General features: G+C 40.5%; 1 protein-coding gene across 1 annotated transcript in view; it reads left to right on the top strand.

The window, feature by feature from the left end:
* ADCY3 (adenylate cyclase 3) overlaps positions 1 to 22,199 on the top strand; it is a 288,173-nt gene that overhangs the window by 94,489 nt on the left and 171,485 nt on the right. Inside the window, exon 2 of the mRNA XM_073561916.1 lies at positions 4,449 to 4,598. Within this exon, the coding sequence (XP_073418017.1) occupies positions 4,449 to 4,598 (150 nt within the window). The remainder of the gene's footprint in view (positions 1 to 4,448; positions 4,599 to 22,199) is intronic.

Here is a 22,199-nt window from a genome sequence, read left to right as displayed (position 1 = left end):
ATGACGCCAATATGTAGGTCATGAATAGCAGTATTACATGTGGACTGTCTGACAATCGGCTCTATGGCCGTGCTACCGATTTTAGTCACAGTTCTCAGCCGCATTACAGATCTTGCTTACAGCTCCCAGACCGCATCGCTGATTTTGGTGGCAGCTCTTAGCCGGGTAGCTGATCTTGGTAGCAGTTTCTAGCCGAGACGCTGACCTTGGTCGAAGCTCCTAGCTGGTTCGCTGATCTTGGTCACAGCTCCCAGGCAGGTTGTTGATCTTGTTGGGCAGTTTCGAACCGAGTTGCTGATCTCAGTTGCAGTTTCTAGCCTGGTCACTGATCTTGGTCGCAGCTCTTAGCCCGGTTGCTGTTCTTGGTGGCAGCTCTTAGCCAGGTCTCTAATCTTGATTGCAGCTCTTAGCAGGGTAGCTGATCTTGGTCGCAGCTCTTAGCCGGGTAGCTGATCTTGGTCGCAGCTCTTAGCCGGGTGGCTAATATTGGTTGCAGCTCTTAGCCAGGTCTCTAATCTTGGTCGCAGCTCTTAGCCGGGTAGCTGATCTTGGTCGCAGCTCTTAGCCGGGTGGCTAATATTGGTTGCAGCTCTTAGCCAGGTCGCTGATCTTGGTCGCAGCTCTTAGCCGGGTGGCTGATATAGGTTGCAGGTCTTAGCCGGGTCTCTGATCTGGGTGGCAGCTCTTAGCTGGGTCGCTAATCTTGGTGGCAGCTCTTAGCTGGGTCGCTAATCTTGGTGGCAGCTCTTAGCCGGGTCGCTGATCTTGGTGACAGCTATTTGCCGGGTCGCTGATCTTGGTGGCAGCTCTTAGCTGGGTCACTGATCTTGGTGGGAGCTCTTAACTGGGTTGCTAATCTTGGTCGCAGCTCTTTGCCGGGTCGCTGATCTTGGTGGCAGCTCATAGCCGGGTCGCTGATCTTGGTGGCAGCTCTTAGCCGGGTCGCTGATCTTGGTGGCAGCTCTTAGCCGGGTCGCTGATCTTGGTGGCAGCTCTTAGCCGGGTCGCTGATCTTGGTGACAGCTCTTAGCCGGGTCGCTGATCTTGGTGGCAGCTCTTAGCCGGGTCGCTGATCTTGGTGGCAGCTCTTAGCCGGGTCGCTGATCTTGGTGGCAGCTCTTAGCCGGGTCGCTGATCTTGGTGACAGCTCTTAGCCAGGTCACAGATCTTGGTTGCAGCTCATGCCCACTGGTACATGTCTACTGGTACGTCTATAACTCCTCTCTGCTGCTCCACTATGAACTAGGTGTTATCTGCTGTTCTTGGACTGCTGGGCTACCTTCATGCTGTGTAGACATGGCCTGACATTTTATATAGGCACCTCACCCATCTTCCCCAGATTTTAGCGCTGTTATACAGTATAGGACGCCACTACAAAGAGTTTCACAGTATTAGGAAAGGAATAGGTAGTTTGTCTGTCTAAGTAATTCCATCCTGTGTACACAATGTGAATCCTGCCTAATCCTGACCTAAAAAGCAAAATCCCACAAGAACGCCAGGAATTCTGCCTATTACAGGACGATTAGAGGCAGATGTAGGTGCACTCACTGGGGATAGACTGCAGCGTTACACATTAGATGGGTGCAGGGATCATACATTAGTGCATGGTATTAGTTTATAGCTGGCAGAGACTGACGCCAGCGCGGCACTGCCCATAGCGCTACCATTCCTTGCCACAGGGCAGCAGCTGCAAAACATCACATTATATCAGAATCCCGAAACACCACAGTCCGAAAGCAACATATTATCTATAGAAAAGGTAGTGAGCCTGCACTGTACTGAGAGGAAGAGGAGGGTGAGAGCGAGACATCCACATCACCTACTGTCTGCATCTATCTGACTGCTCACTTTCTGGATAATGTGCCTTAATGAGTTACATCCTGTATTATACTCCGGAGCTGCACTCACTATTCTGCTGCTGCAGTCACTGTGTACATACATTACTGATCCTGAGTTACATCCTGTATTATACTTCAAAGCTGCACTCACTATTCTGCTGGTGCAGTCACTGTGTACATACATTACATTACTGATCCTGAGTTACATCCTGTGTTATACTCCAGAGCTGCACTCACTATTCTGCTGGTGCAGTCACTGTGTACATATATTACATTACTGATTATGAGTTACATCCTGTATTATACTCCACAGCTGCACTCACTATTCTGCTGGTGCAGTCACTGTGTACAGACATTACATTACTGATCCTGGGTTATATCCTGTAACTCAGTGACTGCACCAGCAGAATAGTGAGTGCAGCTCTGGGGTATAATACAGGATGTAACTCAGGATCAGTAATGTAATGTATGTACACAGTGACTGCACCAGCAGAATAGTGAGTGCAGCTCTGGAGTATAATACAGGATGTAACTCAGGATCAGTAATGTAATGTATGTACACAGTGACTGCACCAGCAGAATAGTGAGTGCAGCTCTGGAGTATAATACAGGATGTAACTCAGGATCAGTAATGTAATGTATTTACACAGTGACTCCACTAGCAGAATAGTGAGTGCAGCTCTGGAGTATGTGATGAACGCAAGCAGGAGGCACGCCGTTGCCACCAAATTGTGACGAATGGTGCGGCCGGTGCCACCAAAACGTCACGATCCCACCACTGACACAGGTGTATCAGGAGCGGAGGGACACGACACACAGCCGGCACACGACTATCACAGGCACAGTGGGGGCTTATCTTAGTTATCCCACCACTGGCACCATGTGACAAAAACACAGCAAGCTAATCTTGCTCTAACAATCTACCGCAGGGGGGTATTTTGGATGCCCCACCACTGCTAACAACCTTCCAAGAACTGCGGGGATTTATGTATATCCCACTTTCTCAGTTCCACCTTGGATCTCGCAGCTCTCCAGCGCCCTCCTTACCCTCAGGTCAGTCAGGGAACTGCACCTAGGATAATTAGTCGCCGGACGGGCTGCTTGCTGTGCACGGGCAACTAGACTACTGCAGTAAGGGAATTATCAATGCCGTGGCCTCAACCACTCATTCAGCAATATAAGACCCTTCTGTACTGCCAGCTAGCCTGGCCAGCCACGCACACCACGCTGCCACCAGCTCCTGGTTTCTCCACTTAAGTTATAGACTTAATGGAGGGGTTCGAAGCCAACCCGAACAGTAGCGTAATTATCTAAAAAAGGCGCATAGTTCGTTTCTTAGAGCATGGAGTCAAACTGATAATTTTACGATTTATTCCCCAAAGTCGGGCAGTGATTGCAAATGCAAAAGTTGTACTAAATTGAGACATTAAATATGTACAGTTGCAAATATGAAAACAACATGGATTAAAAAGCAGAAAGTAACACTTACATGTGCCTAGGTGGTATCAGGCAGACCATGCGGCTCGGGGAATGGGCAGCAGCCAAACATCCCAAGACATGGGGTAGGTCTGTTCAGCATCAGAACTCCAGCTTAACTGACTGGGATATTGTAGGGAGTGCCTTATAGCCTAGGGTCTGTGACCTCACGAAATGGGTGGTCTGGAGAGGTCCAACCTCCCTCTCTCCAAGTTATGATTTGGCTACAAACCTTAGAATAACTATGTCTAAACGAGAAAAGCCCGTACCAACACACATAGGGCATCATTGTTTGTGATTTACCGAATAGAATCCGAAAACACCAAGCATGCCATAATTAAGACCCTCCATTTGGGAGCAATCCATATCTCAGTTTCTGGAGAGATTAGGATTTTGCAAGAGCCACCGTAGGGAAGCCGGGTCCGCGCAGATCACAGAAATGTTCGTTTCGTTTTTCTGTCGCGATCGGAGCCCATGCTAGCCTATTTTAAAATCTCTCACAGTTTTATTTCAGACACATGTCCCAGAGGACAAAGGACTTCCTTTAGCTGTGCAGGGAGGGGGAAGGAGAAGAATTATACACTGAGGCTTCAGGTTTCACAGAGCTGCACGCAGGAAGATGCTGTTGTGTGTGTTGTGGGGAAAGAGAGGGGGGTTGCAGCTACATGACAGAGGGATTTTCTAGAATGTTCCAGAAACATATCTACAGTACATTACAGAGTATAATACAGGATGTAACTCAGGATCAGTAATGTAATGTATGTACACAGTGACTGCACCAGCAGAATAGTGAGTGCAGCTCTGGAGTATAATACAGGATGTAACTCAGGATCAGTAATGTAATGTATGTACACAGTGACTGCACCAGCAGAATAGTGAGTGCAGCGCTAGAGTATAATACAGGATGTAACTCAGGATCAGTAATATAATGTATGTACACAGTGACTGCACCAGCAGAATAGTGAGTGCAGCTCTAGAGTATAATACAGGATGTAACTCAGGATCAGTAATGTAATGTATGTACACAGTGACGTTTTCTGAGGTTTATTTCTGGTGTACAGATCAGAGTACAGGATAAACTTCTTTATTGAACAGACGTTGGTTATAAATTTATCTTTTTCTCTTTCTCCTAAGGTCTTGTCTAATATCGCCATCTACCTGTGTACAATCACTGTCGGTATCATGTCCTACTACATGGCGGATCGTAAACATCGGAAAGCCTTTCTTGAAGCTCGTCAGTCCCTGGAGGTGAAGCTCAATCTGGAAGAGCAAAGTCAGCAACAGGTAAGGAGCGCTCCCTCCCCGCAGCGCCTGCTCACCTGTAAGTGGAGTAATGATTCCCTCTTTTCACACCTCTCTGTGTCCATCATCACGGCAGCATCATAGATGTAACATTTTATTTTAGACCCCGAGGTGAAGAGAGTGCCAGAATTAAAGGGTCCTGAATGCAGAATATTTCACTTTTTTCTGGCAGAATTAAATTACTTGTTTCCTGCTCTTATTCTTTTCTTATTATGACCATTGAACAGTTGACGACCTCAGCGGGAAGTCAGCGGCGCGGCTGGAGGACTCGTGTATGATATCAGGAAGGCAGAGAAGTCTCTGTGCACCTCACATGGCTCTGTACGAGGCAGCACCCTGCAACAGCGCAATATATATACTGTGTGTATATATATATATATATATACACAGTACACACTTACAGGGAATTATCAGAGAATCCTGCTCTATGCAGAGTATATCATCACATATAACTTAGATTACATAAACAGACCATTTACTTCTATATATGAAACAATCTTTTATTATAGTAGTTATATTCTTCTACATAGGGGCAGTATTATAGTAGTTATATTCTTGTACATAGGAGCAGTATTATAGTAGTTATATTCTTGTACTTAGGGAGCAGTATTATAATAGTTATATTCTTGTACATAGGGGCAGTATTATAGTAGTTATATTCTTGTACATAGGGGCAGTATTATAGTAGTTATATTCTTGTACATAGGAGCAGTATTATAGTAGTTATATTCTTGTACATAAGGGGCATTATTATAGTAGTTATATTCTTCTATATAAGGGCAGTATTATAGTAGTTATATTCTTGTACTTAGGGAGCAGTATTATAATAGTGATATTCTTGTATATAGGGGCAGTATTATAGTAGTTATATTCTTGTACTTAGGGAGCAGTATTATTATAGTTATATTCTTGTATATAGGGGCAGTATTATAGTAGTTATATTCTTCTACATAGGGGCAGTATTATAGTAGTTATATTCTTGTACATAGGGGGCAGCATTATAGTAGTTATATTCTTGTATATAGAGGCAGTATTATAGTAGATATATTCTTGTACTTAGGGAGCAGTATTATAGTAGTTACATTCTTGTACATAGGGGCAGTATTATAGTAGTTATATTCTTGTACATAGGAGCAGTATTATAGTAGTTATATTCTTGTACATAAGGGGCATTATTATAGTAGTTATATTCTTCTATATAAGGGCAGTATTATAGTAGTTATATTCTTGTACTTAGGGAGCAGTATTATAATAGTGATATTCTTGTATATAGGGGCAGTATTATAGTAGTTATATTCTTGTACTTAGGGAGCAGTATTATTATAGTTATATTCTTGTATATAGGGGCAGTATTATAGTAGTTATATTCTTCTACATAGGGGCAGTATTATAGTAGTTATATTCTTGTACATAGGGGGCAGCATTATAGTAGTTATATTCTTGTATATAGAGGCAGTATTATAGTAGATATATTCTTGTACTTAGGGAGCAGTATTATAGTAGTTACATTCTTGTACATAGGGGCAGTATTATAGTAGTTATATTTTTGTACATAGGGGGCAGTATTATAGTAGTTATATTCTTCTACATAGGGGCGGTATTATAGTAGTTATATTCTTGTACATAGGGGGCAGTATTATACTAGTTATATTCTTGTACATAGGAGCAGTATTATAGTAGTTATATTCTTGTACATAGGGGCAGTATTATAGTAGTTATATTTTTGTACATAGGGGCAGTATTATAGTAGTTATATTCTTATACATAGGGGGCAGAATTATAGTAGTTATATTCTTGTACATAGGGGCAGTATTATAGTAGTTATATTCTTGTACATAGGGGCAGTGTTATAGTAGTTATATTCTTGTACATAGTGGCAGTATTATAGTCGTTATATTCTTGTACATAGCGGCAGTATTATAGTAGTTATATTCTTGTACATAGCAGCAGTATAATAGTAGTTATATTCTTGTACATAGCAGCAGTATAATAGTAGTTATATTCTTGTACATAGGAGCAGTATTATAGTAGTTATATTCTTGTAAATAGGGGCAGTATTATAGTAGTTATATTCTTGTACATAGGAGCAGTATTATAGTAGTTATATTCTTGTACATAGCAGCAGTATTATAGTAGTTATATTCTTGTACATAGGGGGCAGTATTATAGTAATTATATTCTTGTACATAGGGGGCAGTATTATAGTAGTTATATTCTTGTACATAGGAGCAGTATTATAGTAGATATATTCTTGTACATAGGGGCAGTATTATAGTAGTTATATTCTTGTACATAGGGGGCAGTATTATAGTAGTTATATTCTTGTACATAGCGGCAGTATTATAGTAGTTATATTCTTGTACATAGGGGCAGTGTTATAGTAGTTATATTCTTGTACATAGCGGCAGTATTATAGTCGTTATATTCTTGTACATAGCGGCAGTATTATAGTAGTTATATTCTTGTACATAGCAGCAGTATAATAGTAGTTATATTCTTGTACATAGCAGCAGTATAATAGTAGTTATATTCTTGTACATAGGAGCAATATTATAGTAGTTATATTCTTGTACATAGCGGCAGTATTATTGTAGTTATATTCTTGTACATAGCGGCAGTATTATAGTAGTTATATTCTTGTACATAGGGGCAGTGTTATAGTAGTTATATTCTTGTACATAGGAGCAGTATTATAGTAGTTATATTCTTGTACATAGCGGCAGTATTATTGTAGTTATATTCTTGTACATAGCGGCAGTATTATAGTAGTTATATTCTTGTACATAGGGGCAGTGTTATAGTAGTTATATTCTTGTACATAGCGGCAGTATTATAGTCGTTATATTCTTGTACATAGCGGCAGTATTATAGTAGTTATATTCTTGTACATAGCAGCAGTATAATAGTAGTTATATTCTTGTACATAGCAGCAGTATAATAGTAGTTATATTCTTGTACATAGGAGCAATATTATAGTAGTTATATTCTTGTACATAGCGGCAGTATTATAGTAGTTATATTCTTGTACATAGCGGCAGTATTATAGTAGTTATATTCTTGTACATAGCGGCAGTATTATAGTAGTTATATTCTTGTACATAGCGGCAGTATTATAGTAGTTATATTCTTGTACATAGGGGCAGTGTTATAGTAGTTATATTCTTGTACATAGCGGCAGTATTATAGTCGTTATATTCTTGTACATAGCGGCAGTATTATAGTAGTTATATTCTTGTACATAGCAGCAGTATAATAGTAGTTATATTCTTGTACATAGCAGCAGTATAATAGTAGTTATATTCTTGTACATAGGAGCAGTATTATAGTAGTTATATTCTTGTACATAGGGGCAGTATTATAGTAGTTATATTCTTGTACATAGGAGCAGTATTATAGTAGTTATATTCTTGTACATAGCAGCAGTATTATAGTAGTTATATTCTTGTACATAGGGGGCAGTATTATAGTAGTTATATTCTTGTACGTAGGGGCAGTATTATAGTAGTTATATTCTTGTACATAGGGGGCAGTATTATAGTAGTTATATTCTTGTACATAGGAGCAGTATTATAGTAGTTATATTCTTGTACATAGGGGCAGTATTATAGTAGTTATATTCTTGTACATAGGGGGCAGTATTATAGTAGTTATATTCTTGTACATAGGGGGCAGTATTATAGTAGTTATATTCTTGTACATAGGGGCAGTAGTATAGTAGTTATATTCTTGTACATAGGGGCAGTATTATAGTAGTTACATTCTTGTACATAGGGGCAGTGTTATAGTAGTTATATTCTTGTACATAGCGGCAGTATTATAGTAGTTATATTCTTGTACATAGCGGCAGTATTATAGTAGTTATATTCTTGTACATAGCGGCAGTATTATAGTAGTTATATTCTTGTACATAGCGGCAGTATTATAGTAGTTATATTCTTGTACATAGCGGCAGTATTATAGTAGTTATATTCTTGTACATAGGAGCAGTATTATAGTAGTTATATTCTTGTACATAGGGGCAGTATTATAGTAGTAATATTCTTGTACATAGGGGGCAGTATTATAGTAGTTATATTCTTGTACATAGGGGCAGTATTATAGTAGCTATATTCTTGTATATAGGAGCAGTATTATAGCAGTTATATTCTTGAACATATGGGCAGTATTATAGTAGTTATATTCTTGAACAAAGGGGGCAGTATTATAGTAGTTATATTCTTGTACATAGGGGGCAGTATTATAGTAGTTATATTCTTATACATAGGGGGCAGTATTATAGTAGTTATATTCTTGTACATAGGAGCAGTATTATAGTAGTTATATTCTTGTACATAGGGGCAGTATTATAGTAGTTATATTCTTGTACATAGGGGGCAGTATTATAGTAGTTATATTCTTGTACCTAGGGGGCAGTATTATAGTAGTTATATTCTTGTACATAGGAGCAGTATTATAGTAGTTATATTCTTGTACATAGCGGCAGTATTATAGTAGTTATATTCTTGTACATAGCGGCAGTATTATAGTAGTTATATTCTTGTACATAGCGGCAGTATTATAGTAGTTATATTCTTGTACATAGCGGCAGTATTATAGTAGTTATATTCTTGTACATAGCAGCAGTATAATAGTAGTTATATTCTTGTACATAGCAGCAGTATAATAGTAGTTATATTCTTGTACATAGGAGCAGTATAATAGTAGTTATATTCTTGTACATAGGGGGCAGCATTATAGTAGTTATATTCTTGTATATAGGGGCAGTATTATAGTAGTTATATTCTTGTACTTAGGGAGCAGTATCATAGTAGTTATATTCTTGTACATAGGGGGCAGTATTATAGTAGCTATATTCTTGTACATAGGGGCAGTATTATAGTAGTTATATTCTTGTACATAGGGGCAGTATTATAGTAGTTATATTCTTGTACATAGCGGCAGTATTATAGTAGTTATATTCTTGTACATAGGGGGCAGTATTATAGTAGTTATATTCTTGTACATAGGAGCAGTATTATAGTAGTTATATTCTTGTACATAGCGGCAGTATTATAGTAGTTATATTCTTGTACATAGCGGCAGTATTATAGTAGTTATATTCTTGTACATAGCGGCAGTATTATAGTAGTTATATTCTTGTACATAGCGGCAGTATTATAGTAGTTATATTCTTGTACATAGCAGCAGTATAATAGTAGTTATATTCTTGTACATAGCAGCAGTATAATAGTAGTTATATTCTTGTACATAGGGGGCAGCATTATAGTAGTTATATTCTTGTACATAGGAGCAGTATAATAGTAGTTATATTCTTGTACATAGGGGGCAGCATTATAGTAGTTATATTCTTGTATATAGGGGCAGTATTATAGTAGTTATATTCTTGTACTTAGGGAGCAGTATTATAGTAGTTATATTCTTGTACATAGGGGGCAGTATTATAGTAGCTATATTCTTGTGCATAGGGGCAGTATTATAGTAGTTATATTCTTGTACATAGCGGCAGTATTATAGTAGTTATATTCTTGTACATAGGAGCAGTATTATAGTAGTTACATTCTTGTACATAGGGGGCAGTATTATAGTAGTTATATTCTTGTATGTAGGGGACAGTATTATAGTAGTTATATTCTTGTACATAGGGGCAGTATTATAGTAGTTATATTCTTGTACATAGGGGCAGTATTATATAGTAGTTATATTCTTGTACATAGGGGGCAGTATTATAGCAGTTATAGTCTTAGAATTCTGGAATGTTAGAGTAGGAAGGGACCTCCTGGGCCATCTGGTCCAACCCCCTGCACAAACCATCCCAGACAGATGTCTGTCCAGCCTCTGTTTGAAGACTTCCATTGAAGGAGAACTCACCACCTCCCGTGGCAGCCTGTTCCACTCGTTGATCACCCTCACTGTCAAAAAGTTTTTTCTAATATCTAATCTGTGTCTCCTCCCATTCGGTTTCATCCCATTCTAGTCTTTTCTTGTGTAAATGAGAATAAAGATGATTCTTCTACAATGTGACAGCCCTTGAGATATTTGTAGACAGCTATTAAGTCTCCTCTCAGTCTTCTTTTTTGCAAGCTAAACATTCCCAAATCGTATAACCGATCCTCATAGTACATGGTTTGCAGACCAGTCACCATTCTGGTCTGTCTTCTCTGAACTTGCTCCATTATGTTGGTGTCTTTTTTAAAATGAGTTGCCTAAAACTGGACACAGTATTCCAGATGAGGTCTGACCAAAGAGGAGTAGAGGAGGAAAATGACTTCTCGTGATCTGGACAGTATGCTTCTGTTAATACATCCTAGAATTGCATTTGCCTTTTTTGCTGCTGCATCACACTGTTGACTCATATTCAGTCTGTGATCTATTAGTATACCCAAGTCTTTTTCACATGTGCTGTTGCTTAGCCCTATTCCTCCCATTCTGTATATGCTTTTTTCAATTTTTATTGCCCTGATCTAGTAGTTTGCATTTTTCACTGTTAAACACCATTCTGTTAGTTGCTGCCCACTGCTCCAGTTTATTTATATTTTTTTGAATCCTCTCTCTCTCATCTCTAGTATCAACTATTCCTCCTAGCTTTGTGTCATCAGCAAATTTAATCAGTTTACCCTTAATTCCTTCATCTAAATCATTGATAAAGATGTTGAACAATATAGGGCCCAGAACAGATCCCTGTGGTACCTCACTTGAGACATTCTTCTAACTGGATGTGCAGCAATTTATGACCACTCTTTGGGTCCGATCACTAAGCCACTTTTGAATCCACCTAACAGTTACCTTGTCCAGTCCATACTTAGTCATTTTTTTCAATAAGGATGGTGTGAGATACTTTGTCCAATGCTTTGCTGAAGTCAAGATATACTATATCTACAGCATTTCCCTGATCCACCCAGTCAGTGATTCTGTCATAGAAGGAAATTAAGTTAGTCTGACATTACTTATTAGTTACAAACAAATGCTTACTCTGGTTAATCACTTCATTCTTATCCCGGTACTTTCATACATGTTGTTTAATAATTTGTTCAAAGATCTTTCCTGGTATAGAAGTTTGCCTCACCGGCCTATAGTTGCCTGGGTCCACCTTCTTCCCCTTTTTTGAAAATAGGAACAACATTTGCTCTTCTCCAGTCTTCTGGGACTTCTCCTGTTCTCCACGAATTTTCAAAGTTTATGGAGAGGGGTTCAAAATTTTTTTCTGCTATCTCCTTCAGTACTCTGGGGTGTAATTCATCTGGACCTGGAGACTTGAATTAATATATGTTAGCTAAGTGTTTCCTCACTATCTTTCTGTTTATAGATAGCCTGGCTTCTATTCCTGTAACCCCTTTACCCCCAAGGGTGGTTTGCACGTTCATGACCGGGCCAATTTTTACAATTCTGACAACTGTCCCATTATGAGGTAATAACTCTGGAACACTTCCATGGATCCCAGTGATTCTGACATTGTTTTCTTGTGAAATTACTCAGAGAATTTTAGTCCTAAAAATAATAAGAAGAATGGCACTTTAAAACAATACCAACAGCAAGAAGTCATACTACAAGTGAGCAGCAGGCAACATGAAGAGAACCACTGATTTCAAAATATTAAAGATACAGGTACAAAACATATTTGCTGAAAACACCCAGTAGAAGGCACGGGAAAACTAACCCAAACTGAAAATTCCAGGAGAATAGATTACTTACTTACATTAAGTTCTTTTGTAGCCATTCAATGACAATCACCAATATAGTAGTTTACAGAAAGATGGCCTTACTACTAAATGTAAACAGATCTAACCAGATGTACACATATCAAGCGGCAATCTATAAATTTTCCAAAGGAATCAAAAAGAGGAAGCCTTAATCCTAAGTAGAACTGGTAGTCCTACATAGAAAGTATAGCCAAACACATATTTTAGTTGAATTCAGTTGATCATAGACAAGTGTGGGTGGTCCAATGGTGTCCCTCTTGCCCCGACGCACGTTTCGAACTTAGCTTTTTCCGGGATGTTTTATATGGGTCACTACGATGACAGCAATACCTCATTTATATAATTTTTCTATGTTTTGGCGCTTTTATATAATAAAAACTACTTCATAGAAAAAAATTATTAATTATTTTTGCATTGGTTTATTCTGTGAGCTATAACTTTTTTATTTTTCTGGTGATGGAGCTATATGGCGGCTTGTTATTTGAGGGACAAGATAATGTTTTCAGCGGTACCATGATTATTTATATCCATCTTTTTGATCATGTGTTATTCCACTTTTTATTCGGAGGTATGATGATAAAGCATTGGTTTTTTGCCTTTTTTTATTTTTAATGGTGTTCACTAAAGGGGTTAACTATTGGGACAGTTTTATAGGTCGGGTTGTTACGGACGCGGCTGTACTAAATATGTGTACTTTTATTGTTTAGATTTTTTTTAATTCAAATATTGATTTAATGATAGAATAAATATTTTTTTTTTTATTTTTTTTTTATATTTTTGCAATTATTTTTTTTTGTTTTATTTCCTTCTATGTTTTACACTGTGTCCCACTATGGGACACTTATTTTGTACAGGCTGATCGCTTATATGGCAGATCTGCAGGCCATATAAGCTGTCAGCGCTGCACTCTGTGCACACTGACCTCAGAGACATTCTGACGTGCACTGGGCATGACAGGAAGTCTCTGAGTTCTGGTAACCCGGATGTCGTCATGACATGAGATTACCATGAGAGCGATCGGTACGATGTGTCATGCCGCGGGGTCTCCGATCCAAAGGCATAGGGGCTATCACAGGTGACAGTCTCTCTGCCTGCTTTCGTAATGCTACGATCATGTTTGATCGCAGTGTTCCAGCGGGTTAAATTGCCGGGAGCGGTCCGTGACCTCTCCTATCACTTAGTGCCGGGTGTCAGCTGGACAGAATAGTACATCCAATGTCAGAAAGGGGTTAATAGTTCTTGTACATAGGTGCAATATTATAGTAGTTATATTCTTGAACATATGGGCAGTATTATAGTAGTTATATTCTTGCACATAAGAGCAGTATTATAGTAGTTATATTCTTGAACAAAGGGGCAGTATTATAGTAGTTATATTCTTGTACATAGGGGCAGTATTATATTAGATATATTCTTGTACATAGAGGCAGTATTATAGTAGTTATATTCTTGTATATGGGGGCAGTATTATAGTAGTTATATTCTTGTATATGGGAGCAGTAATATAGTAGTTATATTCTTGAACATATGGGCAGTATTATGGTAGTTATATTCTTGTACATAGAGGCAGTATTATAGTAGTTATATTCTTGTATATAGGAGCAGTATTATAGTAGTTATATTCTTGAACATATGGGCAGTATTATAGCAGTTATATTCTTGTACATAGAGGCAGTATTATAGCAGTTGTATTCTTATACATAGTGGGCAGTATTATAGTAGTTATATTCTTGTACCTAGAGGCAGTATTATAGCAGTTATATTCTTGTACATAGGGGGCAGTATTATAGTAGTTATATCCTTGTACATAGGAGCAGTATTATAGTAGTAATATTCTTGTACATAGGGGGCAGTATTATAGTAGTTATATTCTTGTACATAGGGGCAGTATTATAGTAGCTATATTCTTGTATATAGGAGCAGTATTATAGTAGTTATATTCTTGAACATATGGGCAGTATTATAGTAGTTATATTCTTGTACATAGGGGGCAGTATTATAGTAGTTATATCCTTGTACATAGGAGCAGTATTATAGTAGTTATATTGTTGTACATAGGGGGCAGTATTATAGTAGTTATATTCTTGTACAAAGGGAGCATTATTATAGTAGTTATATTCTTGTACATAGAGGCAGTATTATAGTAGTTATATTCTTGTATATGGGGGCAGTATTATAGTAGTTATATTCTTGTACATAGGAGCAGTATTATAGTAGCTATATTCTTTAACATATGGGCATTATTATAGTAGTTATATTCTTGTACATAGAGGCAGTATTATAGCAGTTATATTCTTGTACATAGGGGCAGTATTATAGTAGTTATATTCTTTAACATATGGGCAGTATTATAGTAGTTATATTCTTGTACATAGGGGACAGTATTATAGTAGCTATATCCTTGTACATAGGGGCAGTATTATAGTAGTTATATTCTTTAACATATGGGCAGTATTATAGCAGTTATATTCTTGTACATAGGGGACAGTATTATAGTAGCTATATCCTTGTACATAGGAGCAGTATTATAGTAGTTATATTCTTGTACATAGGGGGCAGTATTATAGTAGTTATATTCTTGTACATAGGGGCAGTATTATAGTAGTTATATTCTTGTATATAGGAGCAGTATTATAGTAGTTATATTCTTGAACATATGGGCAGTATTATAGTAGTTATATTCTTGTACAAAGAGGCAGTATTATAGTAGATATATTCTTGGACATAGGGGCAGTATTATAGTAGTTATATTCTTGTACATAGGGGGCAGGATTATAGTAGTTATATTCTTGTACAAAGGGAGCATTATTATAGTAGTTATATTCTTGTACATAGAGGCAGTATTATAGTAGTTATATTCTTGTATATAGGGCAGTATTATAGTAGTTATATTCTTGTATATAGGAGCAGTATTATAGTAGCTATATTCTTTAACATATGGGCAGTATTATAGTAGTTATATTCTTGTACATAGAGGCAGTATTTTAGCAGTTATATTCTTGTATATAGGAGAAGTATTACAGTAGTTATATTCTTGAACATAGGGGCAGTAATATAGTAGTTATATTCTTGTACATAGGGGCAGTATTATAGTAGATATATTCTTGGACATAGGGGCAGTATTATAGTAGTTATATTCTTGTATGTAGGAGCAGTATTATAGTAGCTATATTCTTGTACATAGGAGCAGTATTATAGTAGTTATATTGTTGTACATAGGGGGCAGTATTATAGTAGTTATATTCTTGTACAAAGGGAGCATTATTATAGTAGTTATATTCTTGTACATAGAGGCAGTATTATAGTAGTTATATTCTTGTATATGGGGCAGTATTATAGTAGTTATATTCTTGTATATAGGAGCAGTATTATAGTAGCTATATTCTTTAACATATGGGCAGTATTATAGTAGTTATATTCTTGTACATAGAGGCAGTATTATAGCAGTTATATTCTTGTACATAGGGGCAGTATTATAGTAGTTATATTCTTTAACATATGGGCAGTATTATAGTAGTTATATTCTTGGACATAGAGGCAGTATTATAGCAGTTATATTCTTGTGCATAGAGGACAGTATTATAGTAGCTATATCCTTGTACATAGGAGCAGTATTATAGTAGTTATATTCTTGTACATAGGGGGCAGTATTATAGTAGTTATATTCTTGTGCATAGGGGCAGTATTATAGTAGTTATATTCTTGAACATATGGGCAGTACTATAGTAGTTATATTCTTGTACATAGAGGCAGTATTTTAGCAGTTATATTCTTGTATATAGGAGCAGTATTACAGTAGTTATGTTCTTGAACATAGGGGCAGTAATATAGTAGTTATATTCTTGTACATAGGGTCAGTATTATAGTTGTTATATTCTTGTACATAGGGGCAGTATTATAGTAGTTATATTCTTGTACATAGGAGCAGTATTATAATAGTTATATTCTTGTACATAGGAGGCAGTATTATTGTAGTCATATTCTTGTACATAGGGGCAGTGTTATAGTAGTTATATTCTTGTACATAGGGGCAGTATTATAGTAGTTATATTCTTGTACATAGGAGCAGTATTATAGTAGTTATATTCTTGTACATAGGGGCAGTATTATAGTAGTTATATACCTGTACATAGGAGCAGTATTATAGTGGTTATATTCTTGTACATAGGGGCAGTATTATAGTAGTTATATTCTTGTACATAGGGGCAGTATTATAGTAGTTATATTATTGTACATAGGGGCAGTATTATAATAGTTATATTCTTGTACATAGGGGCAGTATTATAATAGTTATATTCTTGTACATAGGATCAGTATTATAGTAGTTATATTCTTGTACATAGGAGGCAGTTTTATAATAGTTATATTCTTGTACATAGGAGCAGTATATTTCTATTTCACTGATTTTCATACTGTTTTTCTTATTGCCTTGTATTTCTGCAGTCTGATTGTATCTATGTCTCTTGATGACCTAGTGCCATAATCCCCTAGGCACCTTTGTCATGTCTGGGAGGCAGAAAACCACCCCATCCAATCTGACCACTCCTGGACATAGGGAGGGGGCTGGGAGTGAAAGGGGGAGTCAGTTCCTTTGTGGAGAGCATTGTGTGAACAAAGCACGTCAGAGAGAAAGGGAAGCGTATGGACTTTTTATCCTCTGTCTGCTGCATTTTTGGACTCTCATCTCCCTGGACATTTTATCCTGTTACTGATCTGCATACGTGTTCTGGACTATTGTATCCTCAGTGTGGTGGATTGTTTATGGACCTTTTAGTTTTGCATATAATAAAGGTCTTGGGATTGTTCACACTTCCGTCGCTCTGTGTAATACCGGAGAAGGACCCCGTGACAACTGGTGGCAGCAGTGGAATCAACATAGTGTAACCCAATGGAGAACCACCCATAGAGTGAGTACAGAAATTGGTCTGTATCCAGATTACAGGAGAGAGCCAGAGACCTGGGCCTGAACTACCAGGGACTGACTAAAGAAGCCTTAATTGACCTACTGGTCGGCGCTAGCCCGGCCACCTCCTCCTAGATGTCTGAAGGACGAGCACTGGAGACAGGGATCCCCATCCAAAAAAGCCGGTGGTTGTTGTGGTACGAAGAAGAGATGGTGGTTCTGGGAACAGGCATCTCTCAGGAGTACAAGGAGGAGGCTGCCCGCCGGGCACAGCGGAGACAAGAAGCAATGGAGCTTGAAAGAGGGAGTAACGCAATATGGAGTGTAAACCCCAACGATCCGAGAGCCTGTACGGATCACACGGACAGAGTTTAAGCCATTTGAAGAGGCTCCCAGAGATGTGGAGGGGTTCTTCAAGGATTTTGAGCAGCAGTGTGCTGTGATGGAGGTGCACCACTTTGGCTGGTTGCGTTTGTTAGTGGGACTCCTGAACGGTAGCATGGCGGAGGCTTACTGAACCATTGACGCAAAGCGGAATCGGGATTATAACATTGTAAAGCAGACTATCCTGGATTACCATGCTATCACCCCAGACCCGTATAGGGCCAAGCTCCGAGACTTCCCATGCACCACAGGGGGATCGTTTAGGATGTACGCACATAAGATGTCCCAGGCATGTCGGAGATGGCTGGAAGCAGAAAACGCCTTTACTGTGGAAGATGTTATACAGGCGTTCCTTATAGAACAATTTCTTGCCAAGTTCCCCGCAGAGGTACGGGAATGGGTCCGGGAGCACACGCAGTGTACCGTGGATAGAGCTGCAGCCCTGGCCGATGAAGCCCTTACTATCCGACCTCAATGGAGGAGGCTTCTGGACAATGAACCACGGCCTGCTCCCGTGCCCAGTCCCCCTCAGATTATATCTGCCCTTCCACCTAGTCGCAAGCCGATGACAATCATGCTTCACAATCCTTGGCCACAACAGTTCCGACCACAACCTGGGGGTATCACAGAGAGGAGACGTTATGGGTGAGGGCAACCTGGACATTTGCAGTCTGGCTGTCAAGGATTCGGAGGGAGCCCCATGCAGCCCCACTTCACCCAGTGCATCTTGTACACTCCATTCCGCCTGAGGAAGAGCTACCACTACCCCCACCAGAGTGGACCACCGATCCTGGCGCCATAGATACCCCTCGTGGAGTGTACGGACCCCGACCTTGGTCCTTTTAGCTACCCAGAGCAATGGCAACGCTACTTACGGGACTTCTTAATTGATGGATACAAAGTGTCAGGATTTAGAGACATGGGGGCATTCCTGACTATCGCTGACCCCCATGTGGTTCGACCCGAGGAAATTTAACAGGGTACAGGAATTCCCATTGTCTTGGCGGGGGGTGCCCGCAAATATATACAGCGAGCCTCTGTGCGCTTGGATTATGGTTGTGGAGAAAAACTGTGTTGGATTGGAGTTATGGGAGGACTTCCTGCAGATATCCTCCTTGGGAACGACATTGGGGAGTTACAGTGCCAATTTGTGGGAGCAGTCACCCGACTACAGGCCCTTCAAGCACTACGTCATCCGGACCTCACCGGGGAGCAACCGCCACGAACCGCATCAGAGTTGGTAAGCAATACGTTCGCTGCTACTACATTGGGAGTCTTGGGACAGAGAGGAGTTTAGGAGAGAAATAGAGGGTGACACTACCTTAGCAGCCCTTTGGTGAAAGGCAGAAACTGGGCACATGGGAGATAATGGGGATGGCTTCACTCGAGAAAACGGACTGTATTATCATGTAACAAAGGGCAGTGACCAGGGCAACCCTGAAGCAACGACAAGGCAGCTCATTGTCCCTCAGAAGTACAGGGCACAGCTACTCCAACTGGCCCATGACATGCCGTTGGCTGGACATCAAAGGAGGAAAAGGGCTGAAAAGAGACTCGCCCAAAGTTTTTACTGGCCTGGCATCTCGCAGTCAGTAGCCCATTATTGCCGCACCTGCAATGTGTGCCAGCGAATGCGGCATCCACGAGCTCGACATAAGGTACCCCTGCAATCCCTGCCCATAATTGAGGAACCATTTCAACGTGTAGCTGTCGACATCATAGGTCCTCTGGCCCACCCCAGCCGGTCGGGGAAAAAATATATCCTGATCGTGGTGAACTATGCCACTAGGTATCCTGAAGCTGTTGCCCTGTCCAGTATTATAGCAGTAAAGGTAGCCGAGGCCCTTGTTACCATCTTTACCCGAGTAGGGTTTCCTAGTGAAATATTATCGGATCAAGGCACTCAGTTCATGTCAGATCTGGTCCAGTCCATATGGCATTCCTGTGGCGTTCGAGCCATTTGCACCACTCCATAGCACCCGCAGACCAACAGACTATGTGAATGCTTTAAAGGAACCCTAAAAAAAAAAAATGCTGAGGGCTTTTGTTGATGTTGAAAAAGACTGGGAAAAATACCTGCCACATCTCCTCTTCGCATATCGGGAGGTTCCCCAAGAATCCACAGGTTTCTCTCCCTTCGGACTACTGTTTATCCGGAAGGTCCGTGGGCCTCTCACTCTTCTGAAAGAACATTTGGAGGGAGATATCTCAGATACCGGAATGCCCATCGTTCCATATGTTCTAGAGTTCAGAGACCATCTCGCCCAGCTAGCTATGTTGGCAAAAGAACATTAGCGAATGGCCCAGTCCAGACAAAAAACCTGGTATGACCGTAATGCCAGGACCCGGGAATTTATGGAAGGACAAGTGCTCATTATTACTGCTTCCCCTGCCAACAAGCTGCAAGCAGTGTGGGAAGGCCCTTACCAGGTTGTCAAGAAAATTAATGACACTAACTACGTTATTGCCCTGGTCAACTACAGAAAACTGTCCACATTAACATGCTGAAAGACTACCACGACCGATCTCTGCCTGTTCTAGCTGTCTGCCACTCCCCTAGTGATACCGCCGCCGACGAGTATCTCCCAGATCTCCTCCAGGTTGCCCAAGCGGGAGGATCACTAGAACAAGTGCCCCTGGGCTCCCATTTATCGGATATACAGAAGGACGATATTGTCGCCGTACTAAGGCCGAGGGCTGCTGCTTTCTCCTCAAAGCCGGGGAAGACTACTCTCATCAGCCACCATGTGGAATCCCCCGGATAACGCCCCATCCAGCAGGCTGCCTACCGGGTTCCAGAGGCTGTTCAAGGTATGATAAAGTACGAACTGGAGGAGATGAAACGATTGGGAGTTGTTCAGCCATCTCACAGTTCTTGGGCCTCTCCTGTCGTCCTGGTCCCCAAGAAGGATGGTACAACACGATTCTGCGTTGATTACTGACGATTAAATGATGCCACCAAGAGTGATGCTTATTCCATGCCCAGGATTGATAATCTATTGGATCGTCTGGCCAGTGCCCAATTTGTGACCACGTTAGACTTGAGCAAGGGGTACTGGCAGATACCCCTAACGGAGGACGCTCGGGAGCGCTCAGCCTTCATTACTCCATTTGGGCTATTTGAGTTCCTGGGAATGCCCTTTGGGATGAAAACTGCCCCCGCTACTTTCCAGAGACTGATAGATCGACTGTTAGAACAATGTCAGGACTTTGACTGTGCTTACTTGGATGACATTGCCATTTTTAGCACAACCTGGGAGGAACATCTTAAACACTTGGGCATAGTGCTAGACTGTATCTTTACTGCAGGACTGACCATTCGCCTTGATAAGTGCCAAATAGGGATGGCTGAGGTGCAGTACCTCGGACATAGAGAAGGGAGTGGGACCCTAAGGCCTGAGCCGGCCAAGGTGGAAGCCATTAGCAACTGGTGTAGACCCCAGACTAAAAAGCAGGTACTTGCATTTTTAGGAACTGCTGGATATTATCGAAAATTCATATTTCAGCACCTTGGCCAAGCCCCTAACCAACCTGACCCGCAAGAACATGCATCGGAATGGGACGTGGACGACTGCATGCGAGGATGCCTTTTCAGCGTTAAAGACCACCCTCATCACTGCTCCTGTCTTGGCTGCCCCTGATTATAAGCGCAGGTTCCTCATGCAGAAAGATGCATCCACCTTTGGGATTGGGGCAGTACTTAGCTAAGTGAACGCCGCCGGAGAAGAACATCCTGTTGCTTTTGCCAGTCGGAAGCTACTGGATCGGGAAGTTGCCTATGCCACTATTGAAAAGGAGTGCCTTGCCATCGTATGGGCACTAAAAAAATTGCAGCCATACTTGTATGGCAGAGACTTTACAATTGTTACAGACCGCAACCCCCTCACATGGCTGAACCGCGTATCAGGGGACAATGAAAGATTGCTGTGGTGGAGCTGGTCCTTACAACCCTACAGCTTCTCTAATCCCCAAGGCTCCTTTGTTCTCCTCTGGGAGGCCTGGAAACCGCCCCAACCTGTTTGACTACCCCTGGACACAAGGAAGGGGGTGTATATTTCTATTTCACTGATTTTCATAGTGTTTTTCTTGTTGCCTTGTATGTCTGCAGCCTGACTGTATCTATGTCTCTTGATGACCCCCTGTAGTGTCTTAATCCCTCAGGCACCTTTGTCAGGTCTGGGAGGCCTGAAAACCACCCCAACCCGTCTGACTACTCCTGGACATAGGGATGGGGCTGGAAAGGACAGGAGGGGGGAAGTCAGTTCATGTGTAGAGAGCATCGTGTGAACACAGCACGTCAGAGAGAAAGGGAAGCGTATGGACTTTTTATCCTCTGGCTGCTGGATTTTTGGACTCTCATCTCCCTGGACATTTTATCCTGTTACTGATCTGCATACGTGTTCTGGACTATTGTATTCTCATTGTGTTGGATTGTTTATGGACCTTCTAATTTTGCTTATAATAAATGTCTTGGGATTGTTCACACTTCCCTCGCTCTGTTGAGTGTGTGATACCAGAGAAGGTCCCATGACAGGGGGCAGTATTATAGTAGTTAAATTCTTGTACATAGGGGCAGTATTATTGTAGTTATATTCTTGT

This window comes from Dendrobates tinctorius, unplaced genomic scaffold, assembly GCF_039654945.1.
Source record: "Dendrobates tinctorius isolate UK_male_01 unplaced genomic scaffold, ASM3965494v1 ptg000332l, whole genome shotgun sequence".
Classification (NCBI taxonomy): Eukaryota; Metazoa; Chordata; class Amphibia; order Anura; family Dendrobatidae; genus Dendrobates; species Dendrobates tinctorius.
This window is presented reverse-complemented; position numbering and strand designations above follow the sequence as displayed.